Source organism: Hylobates moloch, unplaced genomic scaffold (assembly GCF_009828535.3).
Source record: "Hylobates moloch isolate HMO894 unplaced genomic scaffold, HMol_V3 SCAFFOLD_1, whole genome shotgun sequence".
NCBI lineage: Eukaryota > Metazoa > Chordata > Mammalia > Primates > Hylobatidae > Hylobates > Hylobates moloch.
Window position 1 is genome coordinate 107,621,064 of NW_026652276.1, and position 13,252 is coordinate 107,634,315.

At 46.7% G+C, this 13,252-nt stretch overlaps 1 protein-coding gene across 2 annotated transcripts in view; it reads right to left on the reverse strand.

Annotated features, from left to right (window-relative positions):
• Nucleotides 1-2,448: 2,448 nt before the first annotated feature.
• Nucleotides 2,449-13,252, reverse strand: part of AUTS2 (activator of transcription and developmental regulator AUTS2) — a 1,229,496-nt gene continuing 1,218,692 nt past the window's right edge. For both annotated transcript variants that reach the window (XM_032757630.2, XM_032757612.2), the window contains 4 exons: nucleotides 10,246-10,323; nucleotides 9,227-9,310; nucleotides 7,853-8,075; nucleotides 2,449-5,569 (listed from right to left, as the gene is read on the reverse strand). In XM_032757630.2, the coding sequence (XP_032613521.1) occupies nucleotides 4,321-5,569; nucleotides 7,853-8,075; nucleotides 9,227-9,310; nucleotides 10,246-10,323 (1,634 nt within the window). In that variant the 3' untranslated portion in view covers nucleotides 2,449-4,320. The remainder of the gene's footprint in view (nucleotides 5,570-7,852; nucleotides 8,076-9,226; nucleotides 9,311-10,245; nucleotides 10,324-13,252) is intronic.

The window sequence follows — 13,252 nt, forward strand, 5'->3', positions numbered from 1 at the left end:
ACCTTGGGACGGCACACAGCAAAATTCCATCCACACCATGCTGATGAATTTTGGGCTTACGACCTTCATGTTTTTAGGCTTCATTTTGTTAAGATTGTGTCACTTTGCACATTAAGAAACTGAGTTCCAAAGAGGCTCTTTGCACGTGGGGTCACCAACCATGAAGGCACAAGGGGCGGATTCAGCCCCCATGACTGCGCTCCAAGGACTCCTCACCAAGCTCATCAATAGGAACTTGTAGCATTTTGGGCGTGAGATATGAAAACCTTAGCTTAATATCTGTGACAGTGGCAAAGACTAGCAATTTCATATTGTGGAATTGACAGCCTTAGATAATATAATTTCCTATCTGGAAAATAACCCTATTTTATTGCAAGAAAACTTTGAATGTTTAAGAATTTTTCAGGCCGGGTGTGGTGGCTCATACCTGTAATCCCAGCACTTTGGGAGGCTGAGGCGGGAAGATCACTTGAGGCCAGGAGTTTGAGACCAGCCTGGCCAACATGGTGAAACCCCATCTTTACTAAAAGTACCAAAATTAGCTGGGCATGGTGGGCGCCTGTATGTAGTCCCAGCTACGCGGGAGACTGAGGCAGGAGAATCACTTGCACCCGGGAGGTGGAGGCTGCAGTGAGCTGTGATTATGCCACTGCACTCCAGCCTAGGGAACAGAACGAGACTCAGTCTCAAAAAAAAAAAAAAAAAACAGAAACGCACAGAAAAAAAGGATGGCAGAATTTTAAAAATAACATGAAAAAGCCCAGGTTACATTTGTTATCCTCTTTTCTTCAACTGATTTGATGCCACTTAGGCCTAATTTGTTTTCCAGCATGAATACACACACACACAAGGCCTTGGGCACCCCACAAGTACACGGCTACCTGCACTGCAAAATTCTGTCTTCAACTTCTTTTTATGTTACATATGTAAAAAATGTCAACAATTGTGTCTTATTTCCCCTCATCTACCTTGATTGAGGCAGAAAAATGGATAAACAGCAAATGCTGTGGCAAATATCCATCCAAAGTGGTTAATTATTGCATCATAATATTCGCTATTTTACTTGTCATGTACTATTAGAAGGTAACAAGATCATTGTCAGTCAAAGATGGGGGAGATAATTAGAGCATCTATAGGTTAGCAGGAAATCAAATTGGTGCTGGTACCCATCAGTGCCAAGGAGCTGAGCGTAATTAGGGGGAAAATATGCAAAGGGTGAGATGAATGAAGCCCCGGGGATTAAATACCGTGGCTGATTTGAGAGCTTGACTCTTACGTTCTGACATTGCAGATGGCGACGTCTAAATAGGTGTACAATTGGAGCAGTGAAAAATAGCAAAGCAAGGCGCCACTGCTACTGTCTGCAGGGCCCTGAGAAGTGCCTGATTTGGAAAAACACAGTGTTTATCATGTTTTCCAATCCACTGGGTTTTTCTTCCTTATTTTTTCCAGTTTGGAGTCAGTTATTAACATAGGAAAACAGGGCTGAGTGAAATGGGCTTTTATTCAAGAAGTCACTGCTCTGCCCAGATTAGTGGATGTCTGCAACTGGACCGACTTCTCAGTGCCCTTTTCTCGCCCTGGACTGACTTCTCCAGTGCCTTGGATGCACTTCTCAGATGCCCCTGTGAAACCACGGGAGTCCACAGCACTCGCCAACCACAGATCTGCCCCCCGCCAACTTCTGAACATTTCTGATTCCCATTCAGCAGCTACCCAGATCTTGCTGGCTTGAACTGCTTTTGCTTTTTCCTTAGTAACATACAAACACCCATGCAAACAATCTCATCCAAATAGCAATTTCATCAGGTCAGTACAAGAAAATTTAACATTTTTTTTTTAACATCATGGAAAAAAACAAAACAGATTTTAGAGGACAGGGAGACTGCAAACTGATGAGGACTACACCACATAATAGAGAGAAAAAGCTAAGACAGGAAAAAAAAAAAATCCGGAAGGTCTTCAGTAACATATGACTGACCCGAGTCCACAGATTGAAAGGCAATAGAACGAGGAAGCAGAAACTGTTGTCACAGGCCCTAGGTCAGATTTCTCATCACTGCTGGAAAAGCAAACACTTTCGCTGAGTTTTGAAGTAGCCAGGCACAAACAGAACTGGCTAACGTGGCCCACACTGTACATACGTCTACAAAATCCAGAAGTACCTGACTTTTACAGTATCTTGGACATACAAAAAAACTAACAGAACCCCCCCCCCGCCCCCACAGAAAACAAACAAACCACAAGCGACTGTGTGGGGTGCAAATGTTTACAGTAACAAATTAGTGAGACACTAACCGAGTTGGGTAGGGTGGTCAGCCACTGCAGGTGTGAGCCTTCTGTTCTCACATGGGCTGGGTTCGAGGTGTTTCTTTTCAAGAGCCTGGTCTTGTACAGGTATGGCTTCTTCCCTAAGGTAATGATGGTCACCTCACACAAACAAGCAGCTGGAAGCTTAGTTCACATTTTTTAATAACATGGCACAGTTTACATTACACAAGAAGGCTCCGCCGATGAGAACATGCTGAAGATTCAGTTGCTTCACTTTTCTTTTCACATAGGATCTAGAAAGGACTTTATTACATACAGGATAAACAGCAAAAAGGTCCGTATAGAACAATCTCTTTACAATACTGAAAGCTACCACTACAGTTCCAGTGTACATATTCCTTGGATTTTTTTTAGTTGTTGTCTTAAAAAAAAAAAACAAAACACCGCACAACATCTGGAGTTCACAAAATCTGAAGCTCACAACTAAACCTTCAGTTTACTACTAAAATAGATCTCTCTGCTTATTAGAAACAATGGTCTGTAGTTAACTTTTTTTTTTTTTTTTTGCAAAAACAGGATAACAACGTCAGATAGCACTTTAATATACTAGAAGACCAAATGGAACTAATTTTATTTCATACATATATTTTACAGTCCAGTAGACAAGATATATTGTATTTCTCTGCTAGTAAAGTCATATTCTCTCCAAATATGTAGACAAGAGGCTTAATGTATTATAAAAGTATTATGAAGAGACATTAAGATTGATGCAAACTCAAAAAACACACTCACACACAAGACTTTTTTTCTGCCATCTTTCACCCTCTAACTCGCGATGGCTCCACAAGGTTGACCTGTTACGGCTGTTCCCAGACTTGATCACCAGCTGGAATACAGTGCGTCACATCGGGAAATGTGCACCTTACATCCGTCAGTTATTGAATACAGTGAAAACATATCCATCATCTGAGAAAACTTGAAGCTTTCTTTCAGGATCTGTTTGAGTGTAAGTAAATCTCATTACAAAACGAGGAAGTGTGTACAGGTATGAAATAGGACACACTAAAAAAGGCATGGTTCGCACATGAGGTGTGTGTGAAGTCACTGGCGACCTGTGTGTGTCTGACAGACACCACCACCCGTCCCCTGATTTTGGCATCTGGCAAATCCCACCCTCCCTGGCACCGGTTGCTCATGTCCTCAGTTACCTCTCCAGGGCTACTTTCCCCCAGAGCCCACAAGCGGCAACTTCAGATGCTAAGTTCCAGCCTGGGGTCCAATTTGCAAAACAGGATGTTTCTCCGTTTGAAAAAAAACAAGCAAGGAAAACAGAGTCATATCACGTAAGCGCTTGTTCAGGGAAAATATGACCTTAAGTATGTTGTAAATGGATTTGAAAAGGCTCCTTTGAGTTAGGCGGGCTTTTGTGAAAAGCCCGAACATTCATTGCATAGTTGAAGGGTTTAGCTGTCTATAACAATATATGGGAACACAGCCTTAGCCGACTGTGTTCATTGATATTAAGTAAGTTTGCAAATAGCACATTTTAAGAAGTATTAATGTATTATGTTACTTAATCTTTATCTATTTACATTTGTACAAAGTAAAGCTTTCATCTTACCCTTTTGCATATATGAACCATTAGCTCATGAAGCAATCTCTTTTTACATAACTATGTACACGGCCTTCCCACCTCATCTGAAAGAATTTTGCATGATGGATGGCGTGGACTTACCCCCCCCCCCCCATTATCATCCAATTGGTGTGTGTTGTCATCTTCACTGTTTTGGTTCAAATCAAAAAGTTTCATACGAGAAACAAAAAGTAGGAGACGTGAGAACATATGACTGGGCTGAAAGATCTGAAAAATCTCAACATATAATATACAAAACATTTCAAAATATGCACTGAGTCTATACATTTTTTACAAGGGGAAGGGGTGGGGCTTTCCCCCCCAGTCTGTGTGAGTCATGCAGGAGTTCTGTCTCTCAAATCTGGCCTGGTGTCTGCCTGGGTTTCTTCTTCCTCGTTCTTGCTCCTGTTCTCGGCTTATCGGGCCTCAATATCCTTCAGCGTGTGGGAAGGGGGCCTCTCCCTTATCTCTGCGGACAGAGGAGTCGTCCTTCTGGGAGAGACCGGGCGGCCCCCCAGCGTGGAGATGAGCGGGGGAGGTGCGCTCAGCGCTGCTGTCGGAGGGGTCTTGTTGAGGAGTCCGTTCTGGTGGCCCGCGGTGGGGCTGATGCGGGGATAGTGCATGCTGGGGAGTCCCGGGGTGATGAGGCTGGGGTGGGGGAGGTGTCCGTCGAGGGAGGCGGGGTGCACGGAGTGGAGCCGCGTGTGCTCGTAGTCTTCTCTGAGCATGTGCAAGCGCTCCCGCTCGTCCAGGTGGCCTCCTCGCTCGTGCTCCCGCCGAGGGTCCACAGACAGCGGGTGGTGGTGGTGGTGGTGGTGGTGGCTGTAGTCGTGAGGCTCCCGGTCCCTGAAGGAGCGGTCGGCTTCGTACAGCCGGGGAGTCGAGAGCCGGTGGAGCGGGTCGTTCCTTAGCAGGAAGTCCCTGCCCAGCGGGTCTCTCCGGTGAATGTCAAGTTCTCGGTAAGGATCCCTCAAGGGGTCCCGGATGGGGTCCCAGTGGAAAGAAGGGTACGGGAAGCGCTCCCCACCCGGGAGGGGGCTGATGCCCATGAAGGGGGTCATCATGCGAGTCCTGTCCAGGCTGCTGATGCTGTTCATGGGGTGAATGCCCGTCACCCCCACCGTCATGGGCATCGAGGCCAGGGGCCCCGGGTGCACGCTGGACGAGGAGTTGGGAGGCGGCGGCTCCGAGGCCCGGTGGGTCTGCGGGGCCTCTGGAGGCAGGTCGTGGTCTTCCTTCCGCTCCTCCTTCACCTTGACCTCGGAGCTCTTCTTGGGGTTCTCGTAGGCCGGCTCACCCTTGCGCGGCTCGGCCTCCCGGCTCGAGGTGCTGTTGGGCCTGGCACTCTCCACCACTGGGGTCCGCACGTAGGGAGACGGCACCCGGGCCAGCTGCTTGGCCTCTTCGCCCGCGGCGCGCCCCTCGTGGCCATGCCCGTCCTTCTCGGGCAGGTGGCCCTCTTTCGCCTTGTGCTCGTCAGTGGCCAGGTCCTTGCGGGATTCCGAGTGGTCTCTCTCCCTCTCTTTGGGTTTGTCCTTCTCCCGAGCCTCAGTGTTCAGATGAGCCCGGATCTGTTCAGTGGAGCTGCGGGTATGTCCCAGGGCATTCACCGGGAGGATAGGTGCTGGTGAAGGGTGGCTGGAGTGTCTCTTCTCGACGCTTTCCCTGGGGGAGAGAGGGGAAGACAAGGACGCAGATGAAATGAAACGGGTGAGTGGGCTGGGCCAGGGGCTGCGGGTGAAATGGTGGTGTGAAGAGGACAGGCTCGGGGCTGCTTCCCATGGTCGCCAAGGCAGTGCCCATGCCCTGGGCAGGGCAGAGCCAGCCACCCTCATCCTACTTACCTAGATTTTAGAGGAAGCTTAATGGGGGAGACGGACGAGGGATGAGGGTGAGGGGGAGTCTGTCGGGAGCAAGAATCTCTCTGCATGTAAGAGCCTCAACCAAGAGCACAGAAGAGCTTCCAGAAAGCCAAGATGGCTGCATGTGGTCAATAAGGCAGTGATGTGGCATTCCAGCCCCACTGCCTGGACTCTCAGGATCATCTAGTGTTAAGAATCACGTTTTAAGAGTCCAACGCCCAGTATCACTTTTCTTCCAACTTTGCAACACAGAGCCAGTGGAAGGAAGGGGTCAACGTCAGTGTCACAGAAGTCTCTTGCTCCTTACAAGGACAAGTGACCAGTTTCAGAGCAAAGAACGTGGATACGGAGCCATCTCCAAGACACAGCACGTGAGAGAGGCTCAAAAGGAAGCCACAGTTGGAGGACTTGTGGGTTGCAAAGAGCACTTGTGCACCAGATGGGATAAGAATGCCAAGGGCTGATGAGAAGATGATGGAGGGAAGGCAGTAGGAAAAAGGCAGGTCCCTAAACACAAAACCTCATGAGGACACTGAAAACAATTTTAGAGAGCAGCTGTGAGTCAAAACGCGAGAAAAGAAAGAATGTTAGAGATCTGTCTTGGATGGGGGCTCAAGAGTATTGGGCAGAAAATGCAAAAACAAATGGAATGACAGTAAGGTAAAACGAGTTAAAAGTAAGACCAGGCAAGTCTTACGGATGGTGCCAAGACAGATATGGCAAAGTTGAGAGCGGCAGGCTGCCACGCTGGCTTGGTGCTGGTGTGCAAGGATCAGAGGACCACAGTGAGAGAATTCAGGAGGCTCCCCTATAAGGGCTGTTTCCTGCCCACATGCAGAGAAGAAGAGTATATTTTATTTATTAAGCTTCCTGACTTCTTTAATCCAAGAGGCCATTTTGATGCCATCCAGAAAAACACACAAAGGGCTTGTGGCCACATCCTGCATTGCACCTAGTGACAGGCTGTATACGGAGAGCTCGCGGCCTAGGGTCGGCCAGGTTAGGTTGCTAGGCGTGCCTCATTTTGGCAGTTCACAGCTCAGAGCTGAATGTCATAAACATTCCTCCCAGTGGTTAAGAGATTGTTATCATACTGCCTTGAAGGAAAATTTGTCTTTTTCTTTTATCAGTCAGCATGATGGCCTCTGATGAGTATCTACTAATTTGCCCCATTTAGAGCCTGCAAAGTTGAATTCTTTGAAATTACTAGGATATACACACACACATACATACACGGTATACAAAGAAAAGAAACATTAAAGATTCCGATCAAATCTGAATCTTAAGTACTGCAAGGAAATTGGGATTAGGTATTTTCTGTCAAGCATATTTGTGCATTCCTTATCAGTTCATTTAAACTGAAAATAGCCTAAAGAAAGAAAAAAAGAGACATTTTTGTCAAGAATGCGTATGATATTCTTTGGAAAAAACACTGCAAGACACTCCCTCTTTAACGCTACTTTTTTTTAAGGCATGGGTTACCAAGTGCAGAGACAACGGTTAACAAAATTATCCACTAGTGAAACCAAAACCAAACCAAAACTGCTTGTCGACGTTCTCTACATCTAGGTGAGTAAAATTTTATTAGTCATCTGTGAGCCCCAGGCTTTGAGTTTGAACAAAATTTGAGAAAAATATGATGAGGCAATGCAAACATGGCTTTCTAAAAGAAAACAAAAAGAGGCAAAGAGCGAGAAAAACCTATGGATGGTTTAATGGACTGCACGGACTTGAAAGCAAATATGGAATTGATTCATGCTGTGTGTGTCTGGCCCGAAGCTCCAACTCCCTGTCCTCTAGAGAAAGACTTGTGTTTGGATACACTAACAGGGACTTGGGACGCGCTGATGTATAACTGCGACTGAGACAGGAATCTGTCGCTAGCTCTGCTGTCTCCTACGGTCACCATATGCTACGGGCCATGGGGACTGCGAGGGGCTGCGGGCACTGGCTGTGGGGAGGAGCTGAGGCTACTGGGGCAGCTAAAGCACGAGGCTGGGACAGGGAGGGTAGGCGGCTGGTTCCACTGGTACTTGGCACAGAGCAGGCTCCCCCATGGGGACTCGAGAGCGGTTTCTTTCCGTACCTTTCTTTGTCATCTTTACTAACAGATGAGTCTCGTTTATCTACATCTCTATCTCTGTCATGAGCTGCAGCGGACGCGCTGCGCTCCAGCTCCCCTGGCTTCAGCCAGGGCGGAGGGGTCGGGAACGACGGAGGCGTTCGGTGCAGCCGGTTCCAGGGTTCGTGAGGGTTGCTAAAGTTCTGCACACTGGGGCCATCCTTGTGGCCGAACATTGAGTTGGGTGCTGAAATGGTGAAGTGGAGAACAAAAAGGTTTAAGAGAAATTATATAATCTGCCGTAATGAAGGTACTTACCAAAAAACTTTTAACAGCATTCAGAGTTAAAATGAATACATATTATTGGGAGCTGGAAAAGGAAAGGAGATTAACAAATTCATTAGAGGAAGTCTTGTCCTACACTGGAGAGGTAGCTCACAGCTTTTTTTTCTTTTTAAAACCAAAAGCAAAGGTGGGGGCAGGCGAAATTAAAAAGGAAAAGGGACCAAATGGGTATTGAGATGACCTAATTCAACGTATCTGGTGCATGCAGAAGTTCCAGGCATGCAGAAGGGTGTGTTATGATGGTGGGATTTGGATTAATAATTGTAAATTAATTCACAGTAGAAGTCACCATCTCCTCTACCCACCGCGGCCCTCTCAAGTGTCACCAGAGACCAGACAGGACCTTGCCCTCAACAGACACACAGGTCTCCTTCCTGCATTTTAAATAAAGACCGACCTGTGACGGTATGCTCAGAGACACGTTTTAGCTCTTCCTGTACCTGGAATATATGGTATGTAGCATGAAAGAAAATAATTTGCATATTCAGCGACTAAATACTAATGTTTAGAACGTGAGATGGGGTTGTAATTCTTCTCCTAATCGAGATGGGCTTTTTTAAGAGTAGAAAACTGCAGAGTCCTCTTAGATGATGGAGAATAAAATGTTGCCAAATCCTGATTATCCCAAGCCTGGTGTTGTCTTCCTGCTATTTTTCATTGTGCTTTTTTCAATTCCACGAATGTCACGGGCAAGATGAAATGTAACTACTGCTTTTATTTCTAATGTGAGCTGCAGCCAAAATCTTGGAGAGCAAAGATGGGATGTGGATGAAACTCCGCACCGGAGTAAACTCCCTGTGGTCATCAACTACACTGCCGTTCCTGCCCCTCAGAACTGGATAGCCACGGGGGGCCGCCCTCACAGTGGTGGCTCTGCACACCTCCACCTCACCCCACTGTGAAGGCCTGCTTTTGCAGTGATAGAACCCGCACCCGCCCCCCACCCCCCGCCCCAGAGCATAGTCTCCTTTTCTCTAGAAAGGTCTTGAGCCATATGCGGATCACAGGAGATAAAAAGTCCAAGGCAGATTTTTAAAAGTTAGAGGTACTCACTAACAGAAGGATTTCCAAGTCCCCCGAAGGCATTGCCACCAACTGCTGCTAGGCCTGTGAATGTAGACGGCCGATTAAAAGGCTCTGCAAACAAGATGGGGAAGAAGGAAATGGTCAGGGGCTGTGCTGAGAGAGGAACCCAGAGCTTCCTGGGAGCAGGGTGATGCGGGATCCCTGCCCTCTCCACACCCCCACCTGGCCTGTCCCACTTCTCCTACCGGATCGTGTAAAAGGTTTTCATTACACTTGGATTTAGGCACTGGGTTAGCAAAATATTTCTGAGGACTCTTCTTCTACAACTGTGCATTCTGCATTACTCTTCCTTTGCCCAGTGGGGACACTACTCAAGCCAGGGTGTACTAACTTGCCTTCCTGCCCAGTCTCGCCTCTGCCAGGAATGCACTCTGCAGATTCTAACAGAACAGAAAGGAGGTGGCATCTGAATCCACGATGAAACTCTGAGGGCGCGACTGTGATATGACCTGATGTTGTGCAGGCCAATGCCTGCATCTGCCTGTACACTTGCAGATGGGCTCGAATACACAAAGGCCACACAAAGCATGCACCTTTATTAGGAAGAGACTCATTTATCGGGGCAGTGAGATGTAGAATAACTCCCCTCCATAACGTCAGCTTGTGTTTCTTTCCGCTTCCTAGAGGTGACCTTCGCTACGGGGCAAGAGCTCACCATCTTCTTCTAATGGGCAGGAACAGGCTGTTGTAAACTCGGATTCCCTGAGATACCAGGGAATGGCTCTCACCCACTGCGCCATGGTAAGTTCAGGCAGAAGCACTGCTGAGCACAGCTCTACTACTGAAAGAATGTGGTGTGAGAGATGAAATCTGGAAGCTGGACGGGATGTATTGAAACTCCTAAGAGAGCACCATCTCCTGCCTAAGTGGTAAGCAGGGTATCTGGGACTCCCACCAGCTTGCTCGAAGGTGCAGCGGGAGCATGGTAAACACAGCAGGGTTGCCTGAAGCACACATCTCAGTTCCCACTATTTTGGGCGACTCACCTAGGTGGGCAGCAGGGTTGAGGAAGTTGCTGTGATGAGGAGGTGGCCCAAAAGGGGTCCCAGTTGGGTGTGCAGCACCTGTTAAGTCAAACGTAACAAAATCAGAGTTTACAAAAAGCCAACTTCGAAGATGCAACCGGCTTCTACTTGCTTAAGGGCCCCGTGAGAAAATATGTTCAAGGGAGGTCATGGCTGAAGTCCACCCAGGCCCCTGCAGGCAAGACACGGGGTAAAAGAGAATTTTTTTTTTTTTTTTTTTTAAGAAGCAGAAAATCAATCATCCCTTTTTCTCTTTCCCAGCGTGGCTGGCCACCACCAAAAAGAGGTATTTCTTTTTTAAGCCGATGACACACAGTATTACAAAGACAGAGATAAATGCCCCGGGTCAATGGGAGGAGGGGAGGCTTTATAACCAAGTAAATTTGGGGAAATACCGGATTAAAAAAAGCTAAGCAAGTTTCTTTACTAAAGGGCTTCTTAGAGCCATTAATAAGCTTATAGGCTCCTTCGTTCTCTAAGAGGGGAACGTTTCGTTATGGAATCCTTTCCTCATAGAGCATCTCGGAGGACCAAGTTTTCACTTTGAGAAACACTTCCAGAAACCCAGCCTGTTATCATCCCTGGCTCAGGAGGGGTGGTCCTGAAGCTGTGGTTCTTGGCTACGCTGCTCTGGGGACTTGCAGAATCCCTTCTCCTGAAGAGTATGTTAGTTCGCATGCACCCACATTGAAGGATACTATAAGGCCCAACTCTATAAAACTCATTATTGTGAGCTCAATTAGGTTTTAGGATATGAAGTCCTCTGATGTCTCAACTTTCAATGCCAGGAAAAGCTGGTTGATTCTTATGTTTTGGGGCACTAAATATCTTGTAACTGACTCTGATAGGGTTTTGCTTTGCCTGCCAGGGAACTCAGGTCTAATTTAGTGGTTTCCTTCAGTTTTCCCTTGATCCACATTTCCTCCTCTACTCTGTATTTTCCCTAATGTGTACTTCTTGAAGATGCCTCTATTCCTGTTCTTGAAGGAAGCTGGGAAAGGAAGGAAGGAAGGAGAGAGAGAAAGAGAGTGTGCAAATGTGAATTAGGGAAGGACATTTCTAAAGGCCTTAGGGCACCAAATGGGCTGGTTAATACGAGGCTACTTACTAGCTAAGGAGGCTAGCTCCCTGGAAGGCAGGCTTTGTCCTAGACAAGAGATTTGCCAAGGTCATCTGAAGAAGTCTCTAGTTTATATTCATGGGATTAGCACCCAAAAGCAAGATGAAAATGGCTGGATTTCTTAAGTATGTGCAAGTTATACACATCAGTTACAAGGTTCACCAAATAACTATTTTGGGCAGAATCCCATATGGCTTATGCTAAAGAAGGTTACATTCTAGAATGAAAGTATAAACAGGGCCTGGATAAAGACTTTACTAATAACTGTTCCATAATCCTTTGCATTTTGTCTAAGTTCCTATAAACAAATATAAATTCCCTTAGGAAAATGGATTAAACGTAGGGGTCGTTGCTGTCTACACTCTGTTAACTCAATTTATGTTTTGGACTGCTGTTGCCTGGGCTGCAAAAGTCTTGTGGCCTGGGTTTGGAGAGGAAGCCACTCAGTACATCATCAGGAACATCATCCCGGTCACAGTAGTTCAGAACTGGAAGACACCTGGGGAGTTATCTATCCAGCCCTGCATACTGGCTTATATTTTCCACCTGGGAAGTGTAAAAATGACACCCCGCCTCCACCAAGTGAATATATTCCAGGATATTCATCAGGCGTTAGCAGTGTTGTCGGCTAAATAAAATTTTGGCCACATACTGTCTGTGTAGTGCAAGCTAATTAATGCTTCAATGAAGACCAGAGCTTTGCTGAGCCCAGGGCCCCCAGGGGTGCCTTGCAGTTCCAGAATTATTGAAGCAAAAGAAGCCAATTCATTGACTTGGCTCAAATGGAAGCCAGAGAGAAATCTATTCTCTCCAAAAATTGCTCTTAATGTAGCCCTGTCTCACAGCCTAGGTGCCATGGTAACAGAGCCTTCAAATATGTCCCTAGACAGCACTGACAGAGAAAAACCTGAGACCTTAGCAAATTCCATCTACCCTCCAGGGAGGACTCACTTGCTTTGGTAGCAAGGCCCATTATAATGATGATTTCTTGCAGTGTGGGAGCCAGAGGTCCACCAACAGTGAGTCTTGGATAAAAGCCTGGGGCGGCAGCTGGCAGGATGGCTGTAAGACTTGTCCCATAAGGATCAGAAACGGGGAGCCCCTTGACTGCTTACGTACAGAAGAATAAATTCCACTTAGCATAGTGGGTATGAAGTTATTAGCAGAATGAGCTCAATGCCATCATTTTTAAGTGTTAACTGAGCAGAGCTCTGTGCGCCAGAAATTACACTTAAAAAAGCTTTAGCGAAGACAGAATGATTAAGAAACCTTTAATACCAAGAGGGCTGTTCTCATCCACCACACACACAGTCCTTACAGCCGCTGTCTTTTGTTTGTTTGTACCTGGAGCAGGAATGAGCATAATCGTCACTCTCTACCTCACCCCTTCCACATGCACACTTGACAGTGTGTATTCTCAGAGGTTAAATGAATTACAGATCTGATGAACAGGTCACTTGGGTGTTTACACCGTTTCCTAAATTTCTTCCACCGCTATAACCAACCAGGCAATAGTATTACATTTTGTAGCAGAGAAAACCAGCAGCCGAGTGGCCCAACCTCCCTATCAATCACAGACCATACTCCTGGCAACTGCCTTAATCGTCTTTCTTTATCCTCAGGACTTTAAAACACAGCATGACTGAGCATCCTGGTGCAAAATTACAGTGCTCTGCGGGCACCGTATTAAGGGCAACCGCATCCTTCTATAATTCCTGGCATTGTTTCCTTCCGATCTGCCCTTGCAAGCCTTCTGATCTTTCTCAATAGCAATTGACATGCTTGTGAGTTATACTGGTTTAATATAGAAGCAAATAATGAACCGAAGCAATGTGAATCCCTGTAAGG